Consider the following 16,574-nt stretch of genomic DNA (forward strand, 5'->3'; position numbering starts at 1 on the left):
TTGAAATGATGCATGGTTTGCCGTGCATGCCTTCACTGTGCTTCCTGCCATTATGGAATAACGTGTCTTATTGGGAAAGACAGGGGTTATTTCTGTGGGATCTTGCTCAGTCGGCTCCCATATTAACACTGATGTTTTGTGAATCATTTCAGATTTCAGAGAGCTACGCCTTCCTACCAAGAGAAGCAGTGACCCGGTTTCTAATGAGCTGTTCCGAGTGCCAGAAAAGAATGCATTTGAACCCAGATGGGACTGATCACAAAGGTAGCCACAGTGCCCAATAGGGAGATTTGAAGTAATTTTTCTTCATAATGTCCATTTGTATCTTACACTTTTATAAATATGTGGAAAATTGAAGGAGTTCAATAAGTCATATCATCTTGTTTATTCAAGTGGAGAGCAATAGATTCTGAATATCCACTCACAAAGAAAGTCACTCCTAGAAGGCCATTTTAGCTCTACAGTATTTTATATGATTATACACACATATATATAATGCAGTTTTAATTTCCATCATGGTAGTATTTCATGGTATATTACATACACTCAGTAAGGAAACGTCAACACTTTAAATAACCTTTCAAGTCTATAAAATCCTTATTTCCAGAAGTCATAGATTACATGGAATGCCTTCAATTAAAATTTTTATAAGCATAATTTGGCTTTACCATTCATTGAAATTACACAGGTAATTTTCCTAAGCACAAAGTTGTCTCAATAATTAGATTAATCTCATAGGTACATTTAAGATCCTTCTATGCGTTGGAAGATAGGTGACCTAAGTGCCTAAAGGAAAAGAAAAATAAAGGCCAATTTCTTTAGACTCTCAATGTTTTATATATAGGATAATGAATGATTTTAAGTGCTTAATCAGCATATTAGTTTTATTTTTTTATTGCTTGTGATATTTAAAAGTCACTTTATATTAAGAAGTAGTGGATTTGTCCATTCTGTTCAATTGAGCCAACACATTTTGTGGAAATTTGCATGTCATATTTTGTGCAGTTCATAGACAGTGTGTTCATGGTTCTCAGTCATTAACATGCTGAAAATGGTATTTTAATTAGACCCACTAGTTCACCCTGAAGGTGCAGGTGGAGCACAGGTGACATTCATCGCAGATTTAAATTTTTCTGTTGCAGATAATGGAAAGCCTCCTACATTGGTGACCAGCATGATCGACTACAACATGCCAATCACCATGGCATACATGAAGCACATGAAACTGCAGCTGCTGAACTCACAGCAAGACGAGGTAAACCAGAAGCATCTCTGATTGCATCACTCACAAATGGCAACAAAGCTCCACACCCAAGACTGTGGGGTTAAGCATGGCGCCACTTGAAGGCTGTAATTTATATTGTTAATGAAAAAAAAAAGTGTCGTCAGGAACTCATTGGTTTGGAAAGGGAGTAAAGATGGCCCATCCTGGATGCAGAGTTCCTGATGCTTCTGTTTTCCTTGGTGCTATGCAAGAAAGATTCCGTTTCCTCACTAAGTTGCCCCTGAGGCAGTCTTGGCAAAGAGCTGAGAAGTCTGAGCATCTCTACCGAGAGGGAGTCCAAGGACAGGGCACCTCTGAAACTCTCTTCTCTGAGAAACTGCAAAACCAATTTAAATGATGGCAAGTGCAGTTGTTTCCCTACCAGCCACATCTCCATCTTTTTAAGTCTTACGATTTAATCAAGTTTTGTTCAAATAGCTCCATGTTTAAGAGAAAATGTGTTGCAAGTCGTTTTAATTACAGACACTTTCATGTTTCAGATTATTATATCTCATTGGAATCTAAAAATGTACTGTCATATATCAAACACCAATGTGCGTTTACAGATGTTCTCTAGGAATCTAGTTCTCTTTTTGGTTTAAAAAGAAATAAGTGTGTAGATCTGTGTGTGATCTGTGGGTGTATGTTTGTGTATATGTGTGTGTGGTTACATGTGTGTCTTTGTTATGTGTCCATGTGTTTGTGTGTGAGTGTGCATTTATACGTATCTGTGATTATGTTTGTTTATATGTACATGTGCATGAGTGTGTCTGTGCCTGTGTGTGTGAGTTTACATGTGTCTATATGTGTCTATGTATGTGTAGGTGTGTGTGTTTGTGTGAATGTGTACATGTGTGTAGGCTACTTGCATCCTCCATAAGGAAACAAAAGCAATCAACACACTGTACTAAACCCTCATCAACATTCAAATTATCTGTGTTGGAAACAGACCTTTAGCTAATAAGTGCCTTCCCTGAACTTTCCCTATACCAGCAAATATGATCACATATTCACTTTTTTAAAAATTTTGTATTAATTTATTCTTGTTACATCTCAATGGTTATCCCATCCCTTGTATCCTCCCATTCTTCCCTCCCTCCCATTTTCCTCAGAGGAAGGATAGCAGGTTACCAAGAAGAGACTTGATACCCTATGAGCATATACAAGGGGAGGAAATCCCCCTCAGATATTTACTTTTTAAATAAATAGAATTTAAATATTTTTCTTTTTTCCTCTGTACTTGATAAGATTTCAGTCTTAAAACTCTGTAGCATTGTTTTACCTCAGTAGATTTTATTTGGGGTTCACTAACTAAGAATAATTGTAAAGTGGCCAAATTACATTAGCTATTGCCAGATGGCTCACAATAAATGATTGAATTAACAGTGATAAATTCGTTAAACTAAAGACCCCAAAGTCAGATTTTAAAATTGTGTCTGTTTCTAAGAATGAAACAACTGGCATCAGGATCATTACAGAACTGAAAGAAAAATCTCATAGAAAAGTTAAAGCCATCAAATCATCTGTAGAAAACAAATGTGAAGGTCAATTAAGTTTATTTCTATAACCAAATTATAATCAGTTTCATGCCTACCACGCTGCCCATGTTTTCCAAGTCCTTCTGGAGCTAATGAATCATACACATTTAAACTAAAAAGCAGAGCTTTAAAAAATTGTAATATTTGACCACGTCCCCTGGATTGGGAGGCCTGGTGGCACTCAGAGGAAGGATAGTAGGCTACCAAGAAGAGACTTGATAGCCTATGAGCATATAAAGGGGGAGGAAATCCCCCTCAGTCACATTTATAGGGCAGGGGAGTAAGGGGAAAATGGGAAGGAAGGACAAATGGGAGGATACAAGGGATGGGATAAACAATTGAGATGTAATATGAATAAATTAATAAAATATATTAAAAAGAAAGGAAATTATCCTTATCGTCATAGTTTGAAATTATTAAATTTGATGCATGCTGTGCTAAAATATTCAAAGAAATTACTAGTTATAAAGTTTACAAATTTTAGAAAATATAACTATTACTGGTTTGGGAAATCTGAGTAAGATAAGCATATTGAACTGAAATTCAGATGAGGTAAATCTTGATTATAAGTTGTATTTCAATTTAAGTAAGAATCAATCCAATAAATTCACTAGTTTTTAACTCAGTACCTCTTAGGTACTCCTGGAAATAAATTAACAAAAATAAACCCTGTATTTATGTAGCCTGTCTTCCAGTGAGAGCAAAAGACAAAGAAAATAAACAGTAAGATGATGAAACTAAAAAGATGCTAACTCTATTAAAAGAAAAATGGAAAACCAGAAAGTAATCCATTCAGAACGCAAAACAGTAATGCAGAGCTCAACTTCCTGCCTATGAGGTCCTGGGTGTAAAGACAAGCACCCCAAAAGTGAGTAAATGAATGAATGATTGAATGAGGAGACAGATGACATCATTTGAGCAAAACTAAAAGAAATTAAGTGTGCTGTTACTACCTATTGCTGTGATAAAACACCACAACTAAGGCAACGTATAGAAGAAAGTCCTTTTTATCTTATAGTTCCATAGGGTAAGAATTTATGATAGACAAGTGAGTGAAGGAAGGAGCAGAAAGCCAAGGGCCCCCAATTTGAACTGCAAGCACAAAGCAGGGTGTTTAGCAGGAATGGTGTGTGTCTTTGAAACCTACCAGTTTACCCCTAATCACATACTCCCAGCAGTAAAGTCACACCTCCTAAACTATCAGAACAGTGCCACCAATCAGGAGGTGTGTGTTTAAAGAGCTCAGTCTATGGAAGACATTCTGATTCAAGCCACCACATTCTACTTCCTGGCCCTCATATCTTCATGCCCTTATCATAATGCAAAGTGCATCTTGCCTAAAATCAAAAGTCTCTGTAGTTTTCCAGTCTCAAGACTGCTTTAAAGCCCAAAGTCTCTACTGATACTCAAAGCAATCTCTCAACTGTCAGTCCCTGTAAAATTAAGAAAAAAAAGCTAATTACATACTTCCAACAAAATATTACAGAATATGCTTTATCAGAAGGGAGGAATCTGCCCATAGTGAGAAAATACTGAATCAAAGAGAGACTGAAATTTAGCAGTTAAAATAGTATATCCTGTAGTTCCATGTCCAACGTTAAAGGACTTAAGTAGATCAGTCCTTCCATTTTGCTGCCTGCAACATTTTTTTTCTTCTTGGGATGGGAGAGTTGGCTTTAGAATGTACCATAGACAGGATGTCACAGAGGCTGGGGGGTGAGTGGTGATAAGGCCCATAGAAATAGTACTCTGTTTTCTTAGTTCCTTAGTGACAAAGGAAGCAAGAGTGAGGTTGTTGGAGACATTGTCAGAAGTTTAAGAAAAAAATAGTGAGGTTGCAGTTTAGATGGCAAAGAGTGAGGACATTTGATTCCTGATCAGATACAGTTATAAAATAATTTAAATAAATGCCCATGAATATGTTTGTGTGGGTGCATGAGTAGAGTAAGGAAAAACTAGAACTAGTTATTTAAGTGCAATAAAAGATGGCTTCAGTCATTTTATGGGAACCAAGGTCACTGGAAAGCTGGTGAGGAAGAGGTTGATCACTGAAAAGATGCTATCAAAATTATTTATAAATGTCAGTGTAGTGTAAAATGTATTTGTAATTGTATAGAGAGCTGTATAGAAAAGTTGAGCTGCCATAGAAATGGAAATTTACAAATGGACACTTCCAACCTATTGGTCCCACAGATGGTCTTGGTTAAACTGTGGGGCCACAAAAGTCATGAATTTGGAAAAGGATGTGGTGAAGGGGAAGGACTTATAAAGATGGGCATAACAGTAGCTGCGGACAGGAAGAAACTAATCAAAATATATTATATACAAGGACGCAAGTTGTCAGTCAACAAAATTAATGAGTAAAGACCCGAGGAGAAGAGATTATAGATTTGTAGTTGGTGGTGGTGAATATAGTAAACGATTATGGGGGGAACCTGGCATTAAATGTTGGGGAACGAGGTCATTGGGAGCCATCACTGGGGTGAAGACCAAGCAACAGACATAGTCATGGGTTCTACATGAGAACTCTTAGAGTGTGATGAAGTCTTTAAAAATCAGGGAGGAAAGTTCTGAGCTACAGGAAGAAGCATGTTGGTCCTAGGCAAAGGGTAGGGCTCTTTGCTATAGTTTTGTTAAGTATTTTATAAATAGATCCAAACATTTAAAAATGAAAGCCTTGGGTAAGTGGCCACAAGGGATCCGTTCTATCAGCTTCGTCTGTACCACCTAATTTAACAGTTACAATTGGCTCACATGCCATTACCGTTGTGCAGATGGGAAACCCAGGCTTTTCTGTAGCAAACCAGATAAACTGCTTACACCCAAATTTATCTGATATTAGAGCCCACTCTCTGTCTCTTTATAATACATGCATTTTAATTATTAATATTTATTTAAAAGAGTTGATATAAGATATGATCTAGCTAGTGGATTAACTCAATTTATTATTTCTTATTCTGTAAGTGGAAAAATGTCAGAGTGAACGTCTCTGTTAACTCTTTCTGTCACTCATGGCACTCGTTTCCACTTTCTCAGCTATGCACTAAGCTGGATGGTAAAAGACAATTTCATCTAAATATCTAGAAAAATAAAAACAAACGAAGTGTAATTCTTAATAAATAAAAAAGAAATATATAGCTTCATGATGATCCTTCCTTGTAATCTTTTATATATATATATATATTGGGGGGGGGTTCCGAGACAGGATTTCTCTGTGTTGCCTTGGTTGTCCTAGACTCACTTTGTAGACCAGGCTGGCCTCGAACTCACAGCAATCTGCCTGCCTCTGCCTCCCGAGTGCTGGGATTAAAGGCGTGTGCCATCACCACCCGGCTAAAATATGTATTTTATTTATTCAATAAAACTTACATATATATATATATATATATTTCCATTTTGATCATGTCCACTACTTATACCTCACAGTTTTCCTCAGGTATTCCTTTCTCTCTCCTTATTTTATGTCCTCTATTTTAACCCACTGAATCTAATTAGTAATGGCAGCATGTGCATGGATGTAGGGTTATCCAGTGGAACACACACAGCCTATGTAGGGCCACGGGACTCTCTTTCAGTGACTACCCTCTGTAATGGCCAGCCTAGGCACATTCACAGTATGCTACTCTCAGTGGAACCAGGTAATTTTTACAATGAACAGATAACAGAACATGAGAAAGTTTGATACCTTGAAAAGACCTATTTTCCAAATTATGGATGTAGAAGAAGTAGAAAACAATAATTGCCAAAACTCTTTTAGAAAATATTTATGTCCTTTGATAAAGTTAGCTACAGGATGCAATAAAGGAAGCAATTTAAACATGGGGATATTTAAAGTATTATTATGGATAGTAAGTGATTGAATATATTTTAAGACTGAATGATGAAAGATTATCAATAGTTAACTGCCATGTTATTGGGTTTCTTATATACTATGGTGTAGACATGAACCATAGTTCATGAGTAGAGAAGAGGCAGATTCAGAATTGTGAAGATGAATTTTCAGTGAGATTTACATAGGACTGAGAGCTATGGTGGTATTTCAGTGACATGAGCCATGAACTTGCCTGCACACTCACCCCTGATTATTCTACAACAGCAAACAGGTGCTTATGTGCAAAAATTTTCACATGACTCTTCTAAAACTGACCCTGGAGAAACAACCCCATAATAACAACAACTACACTGTCTAATCTCAGAAAAACCTTCCTTTGAAAATTTAACCATTAGAATTATTCTGTTGGCTTTTCTCCAATTATAATTAACTTTATTTATATGTTAGTAAAATAACAATCTTATCTTCAATAAATCTTTGTTATTTCATTAAAAAGAATAGTTCAGTTAAGAATTCGGAAGTAATTGGAATAAAACTATAGAATGAATACATTGCTCCCAAGTGAATTCAGGCTATATAAATATATAAAAACTGATAGTTGAATCAAGAGAATTATGATAAGTCACATACTGCATAGAGTAAAGTTAAAAATTATTTTTAAAATTTCCAGTTATTAATTCACCAATAATAACAAATACTTTAAAGTTGCTTTATGTTGTTATTGTCATTTGTTGTTCTTTGTTATATTTGGTTTTGTTTTTTTTTTTTGAGACAGGGTTTCTCTGTGTAGCTTTGGCTGCCCTAGACTCACTTTGTAGACCAGGCTGGTCTCGAACTCACAGCGATCCACTTGCCTCTGCCTCCCGAGTGCTGGGATTAAAGGCTTGTGCCACCATGCCCGGCTAAAGTTGATATTTCTAAAGATCAAAAATACATGGCAGGTATGCTTGTTGGCTTTTTGTTCAGTTGATTCAAACTTAGACATATTTGGGGAGATAAATATCAAGTAAATCCCTCCATCAGATTGCTTGTAGGCAAGCCTGTGGGGCACTTTCCTGATTAACAGCTAATGCGGGAGGGACCAGCCCACTGTGGGTTGTACCACCACTTGACAGGCATTAAGCAAACTAAGAAAGCCAAGGGAGGGAAGCAGTGTTCCCTGTGGTCCCCACTTCAGTTCCTGCCTCTAGGTTCCTGCTTAGAGTTCCTTAGAGTTCCTGCTTGGCTTCCCTCAGTGGGCTGTGAGTTGAGATTTGTAAGCTAATAAACTCTTTCATTGCACAGACTGCTTTTGGTAATGCTCTCCATCACAACTAGGACAGTAGTTAATTTAACCAGAGATCTTATCATTTGTCCAAACTTCTGAAGAAGTATGCTGCAGGTGTTATTTAATGATGATAAATGTATAGACTAAATGCGTACAATGTCCAGCAGTTTTTACAGTCATTTCACAGAACATGGAGCATGATTGAGACTTTACATCTAGTTCTCCTGTGGGCTTCGACCTTTCCAAACCTACTTTATTTGGGGTTCTGTAATGCTTATACCTTCCTTTCAATCCACCTGCCCTAGATAGGAGAGAAAAGAGGTTAATGGGAACAGAAGTAGACCTTTTTGAACTCAGTTCCTGGGAGTGATAGCCCTAGCATAGTTGGCCAGATTTCAGCAGACCAACAATTCTACCAAAGTTGCTGCTGGAACCTGGAACAGCAGCCAGAACCCGGAGCCCTGAAGCGTTCTCTGGAGCGGTTCTCTCTAGGAGCATCTCAAAGTGAAGCGATGAACAGTCAAACAATACGAAGACTCAAAAAGCCTCACCTCCTGTTTTGAGCTCATATATGTGTCCCCTCTTAGAGTCTGTACTAAGATGTGTTTCAGCTGGCAAAAACAAAGACATGCCCTCCTCACAAGGTGGTTTGTCTTCTAGTGGATAAACATCACCTGTTCTCTCTCATGTCTGCTCCCCATCCCACACTTGGACTCAAAAGAAAACTGTTTACATCCACTATACTCTCTTTTAAATACACACACACACACACACACACACACACACACACAAACACACACACACACAAACACACTCACAGTCTATAGAAATAACTGTATTCAGTTAAATACCATCAGCTGTCTGTGGTATCTATAATAAATACTTGGTTTGGTAAGATAGTGAAGCAGGTGGAAGGTGTTTACTGCCAAGTTCAATGACCTGAGTCCAGTCCTCAGTATGGATGCATATCAGGGAAAGAGGCAAATGGCTCATGCAAGCCACTTTCTGACCTGCACAACAACTGCGCAACAAAAGATAAGTAAATCAATGACAAAACTATACATAGTTACTCATAAAGACAATTTTAGCATTGGAAAGGTGGCTCAGTGGAAAAGTACTTGCCCCTTAACCATGAAGTCGGCCATGTGTGGTTCCCACCCTTATTCCCAACATTCAGAGGCAGAAAAAAAAATAATCCCAAGGGCAAGCTAGCTTACAAACCTCAAGCCAAATCATATGATGTACCCCAAGACTGAAGAAATAACCGCTTTTTTGTAGAAAAAGTTCTTTGCTAAAATAAAAACTACAAAACCAACAGCGTGTTATAATCGGCAAAGAACTACAAACCTTGAAGTACAATGATAAATTCTTTGCTTTGGGGAAGTTGGAGCAAAGTATCACAGTTTCATACAGATGCTTCCTTGATGGAGGGTGATGACTACACTTATCTGTCATATGTTTAGATGTTTGTTAGGAAATACATTGGCTTAAGACATTAGTGGCTGCAGATTCTTCTCTGATACAAGTTCACCAGCACTGAATAGTTAGCTAGGGTTTCAGCACCCTGCATGTTTCCCTCTTGTTGAGTGGGTCCTAAGTCCAATTGGATGGCTGTTCCTTAACATCAAGGTAAGCACGCCACTACTGCACGCTTATTACGCTGATAGATGATGTGGTCAAACGTACCGTAGCTGGGTCTGACTGTTGCTTGTCTCCCTCCTTTGGAAGCTTGCAAGGTGTCATCCATAAACAAAAATGTAGGAACCACTAAGGAATGCTGAGAGTTGTAGAAATAGTCTTTCCCAGGGAAGAGTCTACCAACTGGTTATCCAATATCAAATTGTTATCCCTGAAAACATACATGCAGGCAACATTATTCAAACTCATCAGGTTAGGTTTAAGAATGAATATGTATATGCACATACATACATGCATGTAAGAAAAACTAATGAGCAAAAAGAACGAGGAGAGGTATATGGAGAAACTTGGAGGTAGGAAAGGGAAAGGAGAAATGTAATTATTTTAAATATCAAAAATTAAAATGTATACCAGTTTCAGTTTATTAGTTTTTCACATTCAACATTTTCCTGAATTAGTCATTTGGTAGACTTTTTTTGTCACCTGACTTAGTGAAGGAGTTTTACACAATGTTATATAGAACTCCTTTTGTGATTTCAGTGTTTTACCTTTCATATATCTTTGTATTATTTATCTACATGTAATCATCTACCTTTTCTCTATGAACCATCTATCATCCATATCGTATGTATGTATGTATGTATGTATGTATGTATGTATGTATGTATATATCTATCATCTATCTATCTATCTATCTATCATCTATCTATCTATCTATCTATCTATCTATCATCTATCTATCTATCTATCTATCATCTATATGTCATGTATCATTTATTTATCTGGTATCTGTCTACCCATGACCTATTACATATATATCATCTATACATTATCTATTTATAATCTGTATCTATCATCTAAAAGCTTTGTTTGTAAAATATACTAAGAATTACTTGCTCTATACCAAATGCAGCCAGTAAATCTATACATATATGTTGGTTTATTATTGAAGCCCATCCTGTTTGTGGATGAGAAATTCTTACTGCATTATACAATCTGTGCATACAATATTTTACCAAGTCATTTTGTTCATAGTAAAAATTCAATTTTTCTTTCCATCATGTTTTATGACAACATCTTAAAAGACAAATTTTTGAAGAACTCTTAATACTCATTAATAATACTTCAGTATTTCAGCCTAAGCTAGCTCCCAAACTGCTTCTTTTCTAAACACATTGCTCTCTCTTTACAATGGTACTGTGCATAATATGTTGAGCATCCAAAACTCATAGCATTTCTTGAAGTGATAAAGAGGTTCATCGTTTCTTGTTCGAAGCATCTTTCAGTATGTACCATGTTTTACAGAGTCTGATGATCATTTACTGACTGACTTACCTCACACTGAGCACATAGAAAGAATGGTTGTTATTTTGACACAGTTAAATCGTATGGTGCCTAATGATGTTTTCAAATCATTTCAGGATGAAAGTTCGATAGAAAGTGATGAATTTGATATGAGTGATTCAACACGGATGTCAGCCGTGAACTCTGACCTTAGCTCCAATCTGGAGGAAAGAATGCAAAGTCCCCAGACTCTCCATGGCCAGCAAGATGGTAAGCCTTTCACACTGAAAAAAATAAATCAACAGAGCAATGAGACCCAGAAATGAGTAAGAACCTATAAAAATCAGAACCACCTCTTCACTCTTGTGTCCACTAAAAAGCCCTGTCTCTATGGATACCTTTTCTGGGCATTCAGGTTATGTCATCCACTTTATTATTTTTAGATTTAAGTACTCTTTTCAAAATTAAAGTGTTAGACTGATTTATAAAAAGATGTCAGCTATGAAATCCAGGCACACCCATGTTTTGCTCCACAAATACAAAATGTGCTAAAGCGGTGCGGTTGGATATGCATGCTCATGTTTTCTGGCTATGGTTTCTTGTGTCATCACTTGTTTTTGAGAAAATGAAGAGTTTAAAGGTGATTAATTTTGGTTTGACCTCATAGGCATGTTCCAAATATAAAGGACCTAATATTAAAGGACAATTTTATCAAAGGGTTGCTGTAGGAAGCCTACTTCTCTGAGATCCTTAGCTCTTTTCTTGCTCAAAGGAATGGGAGGAAAGATTGTCATTTCCTACTGAATCATCCCAGAGTGATTCCTGAGTCTTCCTGCTGTTGGTGATGGGAACAAAACTGAACGTTATAGATAAAGTCACTTAATGGTCAGTGCTTTAGTGCTGATACACTCAAGGAACTTTGGGAAATTTTGTGGATTCCTGCCTTTGCAAGTATTAAGTTTGATGCACATGAATATAATAGCAAGTATAGAATTAAGTTTTGTAAACAGAAACCAGAAATTTTAATTTAAACTTGGTTTATTATTTCAATCATGTATTAGTTTTTATGATTGTAAATTTTTTTCTTTCTTTCTTTCTTTCTTTTTTTTAATTTACTCACTTTACAACCTGATACTAACCCTTTCCCCCTCTCTTCCAGTTCTGCCCTCATGCTGCCCTCTCCCATGCCCCCCTCCTTCTTCTTAGAGGAGGGAGTGCCTCTAAGTGCTACCAACCCACCCTATCACCTCACATCACAGCAGGACTATGCACATGCTCTCCCACTGGGGCCTGACAAGGCAACTCAGAGAGGGGACTAGGATCCAAAGGCAGGAAACAGAGCCAGAGACAGCCCCTATTCCATTATTAAGGGACCCACATAATGACCTACTGCACATCTGCTACATATGTGTAAGGGGTCTAGGTAGAGCCCACGCAAGTTTTTTGGTTGTCTCTGTGAGCCCACGGGGCCAGGTTAGTCGACTCTGTAGGTCTTTTTGTGACGTCCTTGACTCATCTAAACATGTCAGTCCTTCCTCTCACTCTTCTACAAAACTCCCTGAGCTCAGCCTATTGCTTGATTGTGGATCTCTGCATCTGCCCCCATCATTGCTGGGTGAAATATCTCAGAAGACAGTTATGCTAGGCTCCTGTCTGCAGGCATATCAGAATGTCATTAATAGTGTCAGGGGTTGGTTCTCTTCCATTCAGTGAGTTTCAAGTTGGGCCAGTGGTTGGTTTGCCATTCCATCAAACTCTGCTCCATCTTTAACCCTAGTCTTCTTGTAGGCAGTAAAAAGTTCAGGTAGAAGGTTATATGTGTGGGTTGGTGGTCCCTGCTTTCCACTGGAAGTCCTGCCTTGCTATAGGGGGTTGTGACTTCAGGCGCTATATCCCTCCCTGTCAAGAGTGTCAGCGCATAGACTCCAGGAGCTTTCCTGTCCCAGAGATGCTCTCCCAATTATTTTCCAGTCCTCGCCTCCCTTCTCTTCCTCCCTCAGTATCCCTACACCTGATCCCCGCCTCTGTTGCCTTCCCTACTCCCTCTTCCACACAGCTCCCCTCCTCTATCTGCTTCAGATTTATCTTTTATTTCCTCTTTTCAGTGAGATTCCAGCATCCTCACTTGAGCCCTCCTTGGGTTCTTTGGGTCTGCGGATTATAGTATGGTCATCCTGTACTTTATGGCAAATGTCCACTTACAAATGAGTACATATGTCACTGCATCAATAGACAGGAGAAAATGCTTTCCTTGGGTTTCTTTCTTTTTTTTTCTTTTCTGAAACTTGCTATTAAAACCTAGTTTTAAAAGTTGTTGGTGTTTCAAGCTGGTTTTGCATTCTATTTACTCCAGAAAGTCTTAAGATATCCCTAGTGTTGAATATGCAAATGTCCCATCATTGGACACCTTTCTTTCCTACATTTTACAATAGTCTAAGTCGAGTAGAAGCTACATCGTGATTTATAAGAGAAAGAATGTTTATGATTATGAAATCAGATTATGTCTGATTTTCTATACAATAGAACAGCTGTTCAGTAGAAAGGGCTTTCATTTGGGAATACTATAAGAAAATTCTTGTCACTCTGATAATAAATAAGTAGATATTTTTTACACATCAACGCTATCAGACTAGCTGACATACACATCATATCTATATCAATCTATCTATATATATCCATATCTATATATATCAGTGAATATACATATATATATACATATAAAATCAATTATCTGTTAATGCATTTTGTCTTTATATTCTCATCCTGCTTACACACAATTCTGGAGTGTGTGAAGAATATACAGTTCAGGACTGTGGCTCTAATCATAAAAATTCATCACTTTCTTGATTGAAATTTCCAGTTGTAGATGTTTGGCTAAGGTACAACTCATGTGATGAAAGTCTATATTGACTTAATAAGATGCCATGAAATGTCATGGGGAAGCACTCCATGTATATTGATGGCTGCTGGACATGACCATTAGTTAGGTCTTCCCCGGCCCCCTTAGGCATTAGGAGTTCTTCCTCATACCACCTCTCTTTCTCTCTCTCTCTCTCTCTCTCTCTCTCTCTCTCTCTCTCTCTCTCTCTCTCTCTCTCTCTCTCTCTCTCCTAGTGCATGAGACATGTTCTCCATCCCAGGCGATTATTGGGATCACCACCTGAAACTAACACAACAAGCTCTTTGTTTTCCCGTCATCTCTGGGAGCTCCCAACCACTTTCCACTCACAGGCATTGGGTGTATTCCTTCACCTCGTGTGGGCACTCACCACTGAGGAGAGAGAATCTCTCTCCTCAAGACCTTCTGCACTCACTTGAACCCCCAGCTTTCTTCTCCAAGCCCTGATATCTGTAAAGAGACTATCTGCTACCTCCTTCTAGCCATCTCCTAATTGCTAACATTCCTCAGGGAATTTATTACTATGTGAAACTATATTATCTTCTCATTCATTACCCTTTCCTCTTTCTCCTATACTGCAAGAATTATTAATTTATAAGCCTTCTTGCACTGTGAGTTTCCTGTTATGTGCTCCATTTCAGATAGTTCTTAGATGCCCCATCATTTAAATAATTAAGGTGTAGCTTTCCTACATGATTATGGTTTGCAAAGGGAGTTTTTTCTATTTTATTTCTTTTTTTTCCTAATAATGGTATTTTCTTAAATTATCCATGCTAACACCACTGTGTAATCTCTTATAACCCTATGTGTGCACACCCATGGGCGTGCACACCTCTCACCCCCTCACACCTTTACACTCTTGTACTATTTTATCATGCTTGTTTTATAATTATAGTGTCTTTATCTTGTGCCATTAATACCTAAATATTCTTCTTTTACATGTAAGATATATATATGTGTACATTTGGGTGTGTGTCTATAAAATGTCCACCTCTGTGTACAAATATATGTATGTGTATTTTTGTATGTAACAGTGAGCAAATAAATAAATAACTTTCATGTAGGATATAATATAATGAAAGTGATCTATCTAGCCTTTATGAGAAATTACTTCACTCTTTAAAATAAAAATTTAAATATATATCTTTCTTAAATGACTGGGATGCTTTAAGAACCAAGTCTAAGTTATCTTTTTTATATTACTTCCTTGTGGATGGTGTATGTTAAACTTTGGGGAGTGGGACCAGGTATGGACTTGTGGCATAGCCTGTTTAGTCTTGCCTGAGTATCCTGGTGTGGGCTCAGCACATGAGGGATAGCTTCCCAGCCTCCACACTGATGATCTCTGACATGTTGTTGCATAAATGTCTCCTTAAAGCTACTGAATGTGTGGTTTCTCCCTAGAGATAAGTGTGACATCTTCAGATGTGACAAAGACATCCTGGTGGGTAGAGTGCCAGCAGTCCTACAGTTACAAGCAACCTTTATAGGGAAGGAGTAAGAGTCTGTGTGAGGCAGAGGCTGACTGTAGAGGAGGGCCCACAGGGAGATGCTGTACAGTGAAACTTGGAGAAAGGAGTAGGAAGTGTGGTATAGGAGACATCTATGAGGCTGAGGAAGTTCTCTGATTATGCTGGTCTATATAGCAGTCACTGACCATACTGGGGGCTCAACATATGATTGTCTGAGTGGGGATCACTTTCAATATTAATAGTATATAATTAAATTTTCAGTAGCTACATGTGATAGCAGGCAGTGCAGAGTAATATTTTATTGTGACAGGGCTCCTTTGCCTGTATCCATAAGTCAAATGTGTCTAAAGTGTTGGGAAAAATCATGGGACAAATTCCTACTTTAATCATTGCTTAAAACGTTCATGTTTTTTTTTAAACTATATTTAAAACCTTTTATTGTCCCTGTATTTTTTGCATGTTATTTTGTTTTGACAGTGTTTCATGCAGCCCAGCCTGGTCTCAAATTCCTAATCTTCTTGGCTCAGCCTCACCATGACCAGCTAAAACCTAAACAAACAGGATTTCCAAAATCTGATCAGACAACATTTTCAGTTAGAGTTAATGTCAAATTGAAAATGTTCTTTGAAGGGAATAAAGTAGGATGCTGCGGCTTTTTTGAAATTCCAGAAACAGAGATGTGGCAGGTTTGCCCCAGGTCTTTATTGAGCAACACATAAAACAGAGAATGAAATCTAAAGTCTTCCTTTCCTGTTCCCATTTAACTATGGCTATGGCAGATTTAAAACCTACTCATCAAATTCTGGTTTATTGAGAAAAGGGAAGGAAGGAGGGAAAATGTCTTGCCCTGGGTTAGGTAATTAAGCAAAGGTCAAGAAGACAGAAGCTGAATGAAAAATTTATGAGAAGATATTTCAAGATCAGCATAGAATAGGGAGTTTCGTTAGCTTATTTGGAGCTCATAAGGCTTTCTTTCCCTACTCAGTAAAAACATAAAGGTAAGACATACATACGTCCCTTCTAAAAACAAAACCAGAAATATAGGAAATACATGAAAATCACAGTGTTTGCATGGGAAGCATGTTACCCTTATTTTGGCTTAAAGAGACCACATTGTAGTGTTTAAATAGTTTAATACACATAAAAGAACATTTTTTTGATTAAATTCACCCAACGGCTCTGCTTCCATTGAGTTTGCTCCTGGAAGCACATGGCCCTCAATGGTGTTATTGAGGCTAGGGAGCTTGCTGTGAATACAGCTTTGGTATTTTGGCTCCCAGAAACATCCCCAGATCTTAACATCCTACAGCCTCCGCCTGGATTTGGAGACAGCCTACTTATGTTTCATCCTATAGCATCCATTTAAAGCGAGCCTAGGTA

At 37.7% G+C, this 16,574-nt stretch overlaps 1 protein-coding gene across 15 annotated transcripts in view; it reads left to right on the forward strand.

The window, feature by feature from the left end:
• NOL4 (nucleolar protein 4) overlaps positions 1-16,574 on the forward strand; it is a 344,671-nt gene that overhangs the window by 111,265 nt on the left and 216,832 nt on the right. For all 15 annotated transcript variants that reach the window (XM_084778257.1, XM_084778267.1, XM_084778265.1 and 12 more), the window contains 3 exons: positions 153-264; positions 1,143-1,255; positions 10,961-11,093. In XM_084778257.1, coding sequence (XP_084634383.1) covers positions 153-264; positions 1,143-1,255; positions 10,961-11,093 — 358 coding nt within the window. The remainder of the gene's footprint in view (positions 1-152; positions 265-1,142; positions 1,256-10,960; positions 11,094-16,574) is intronic.

Source organism: Acomys minous, assembly GCF_964271855.1.
Source record: "Acomys minous genome assembly, chromosome: 4".
In the NCBI taxonomy this organism is placed as follows: domain Eukaryota; kingdom Metazoa; phylum Chordata; class Mammalia; order Rodentia; family Muridae; genus Acomys; species Acomys minous.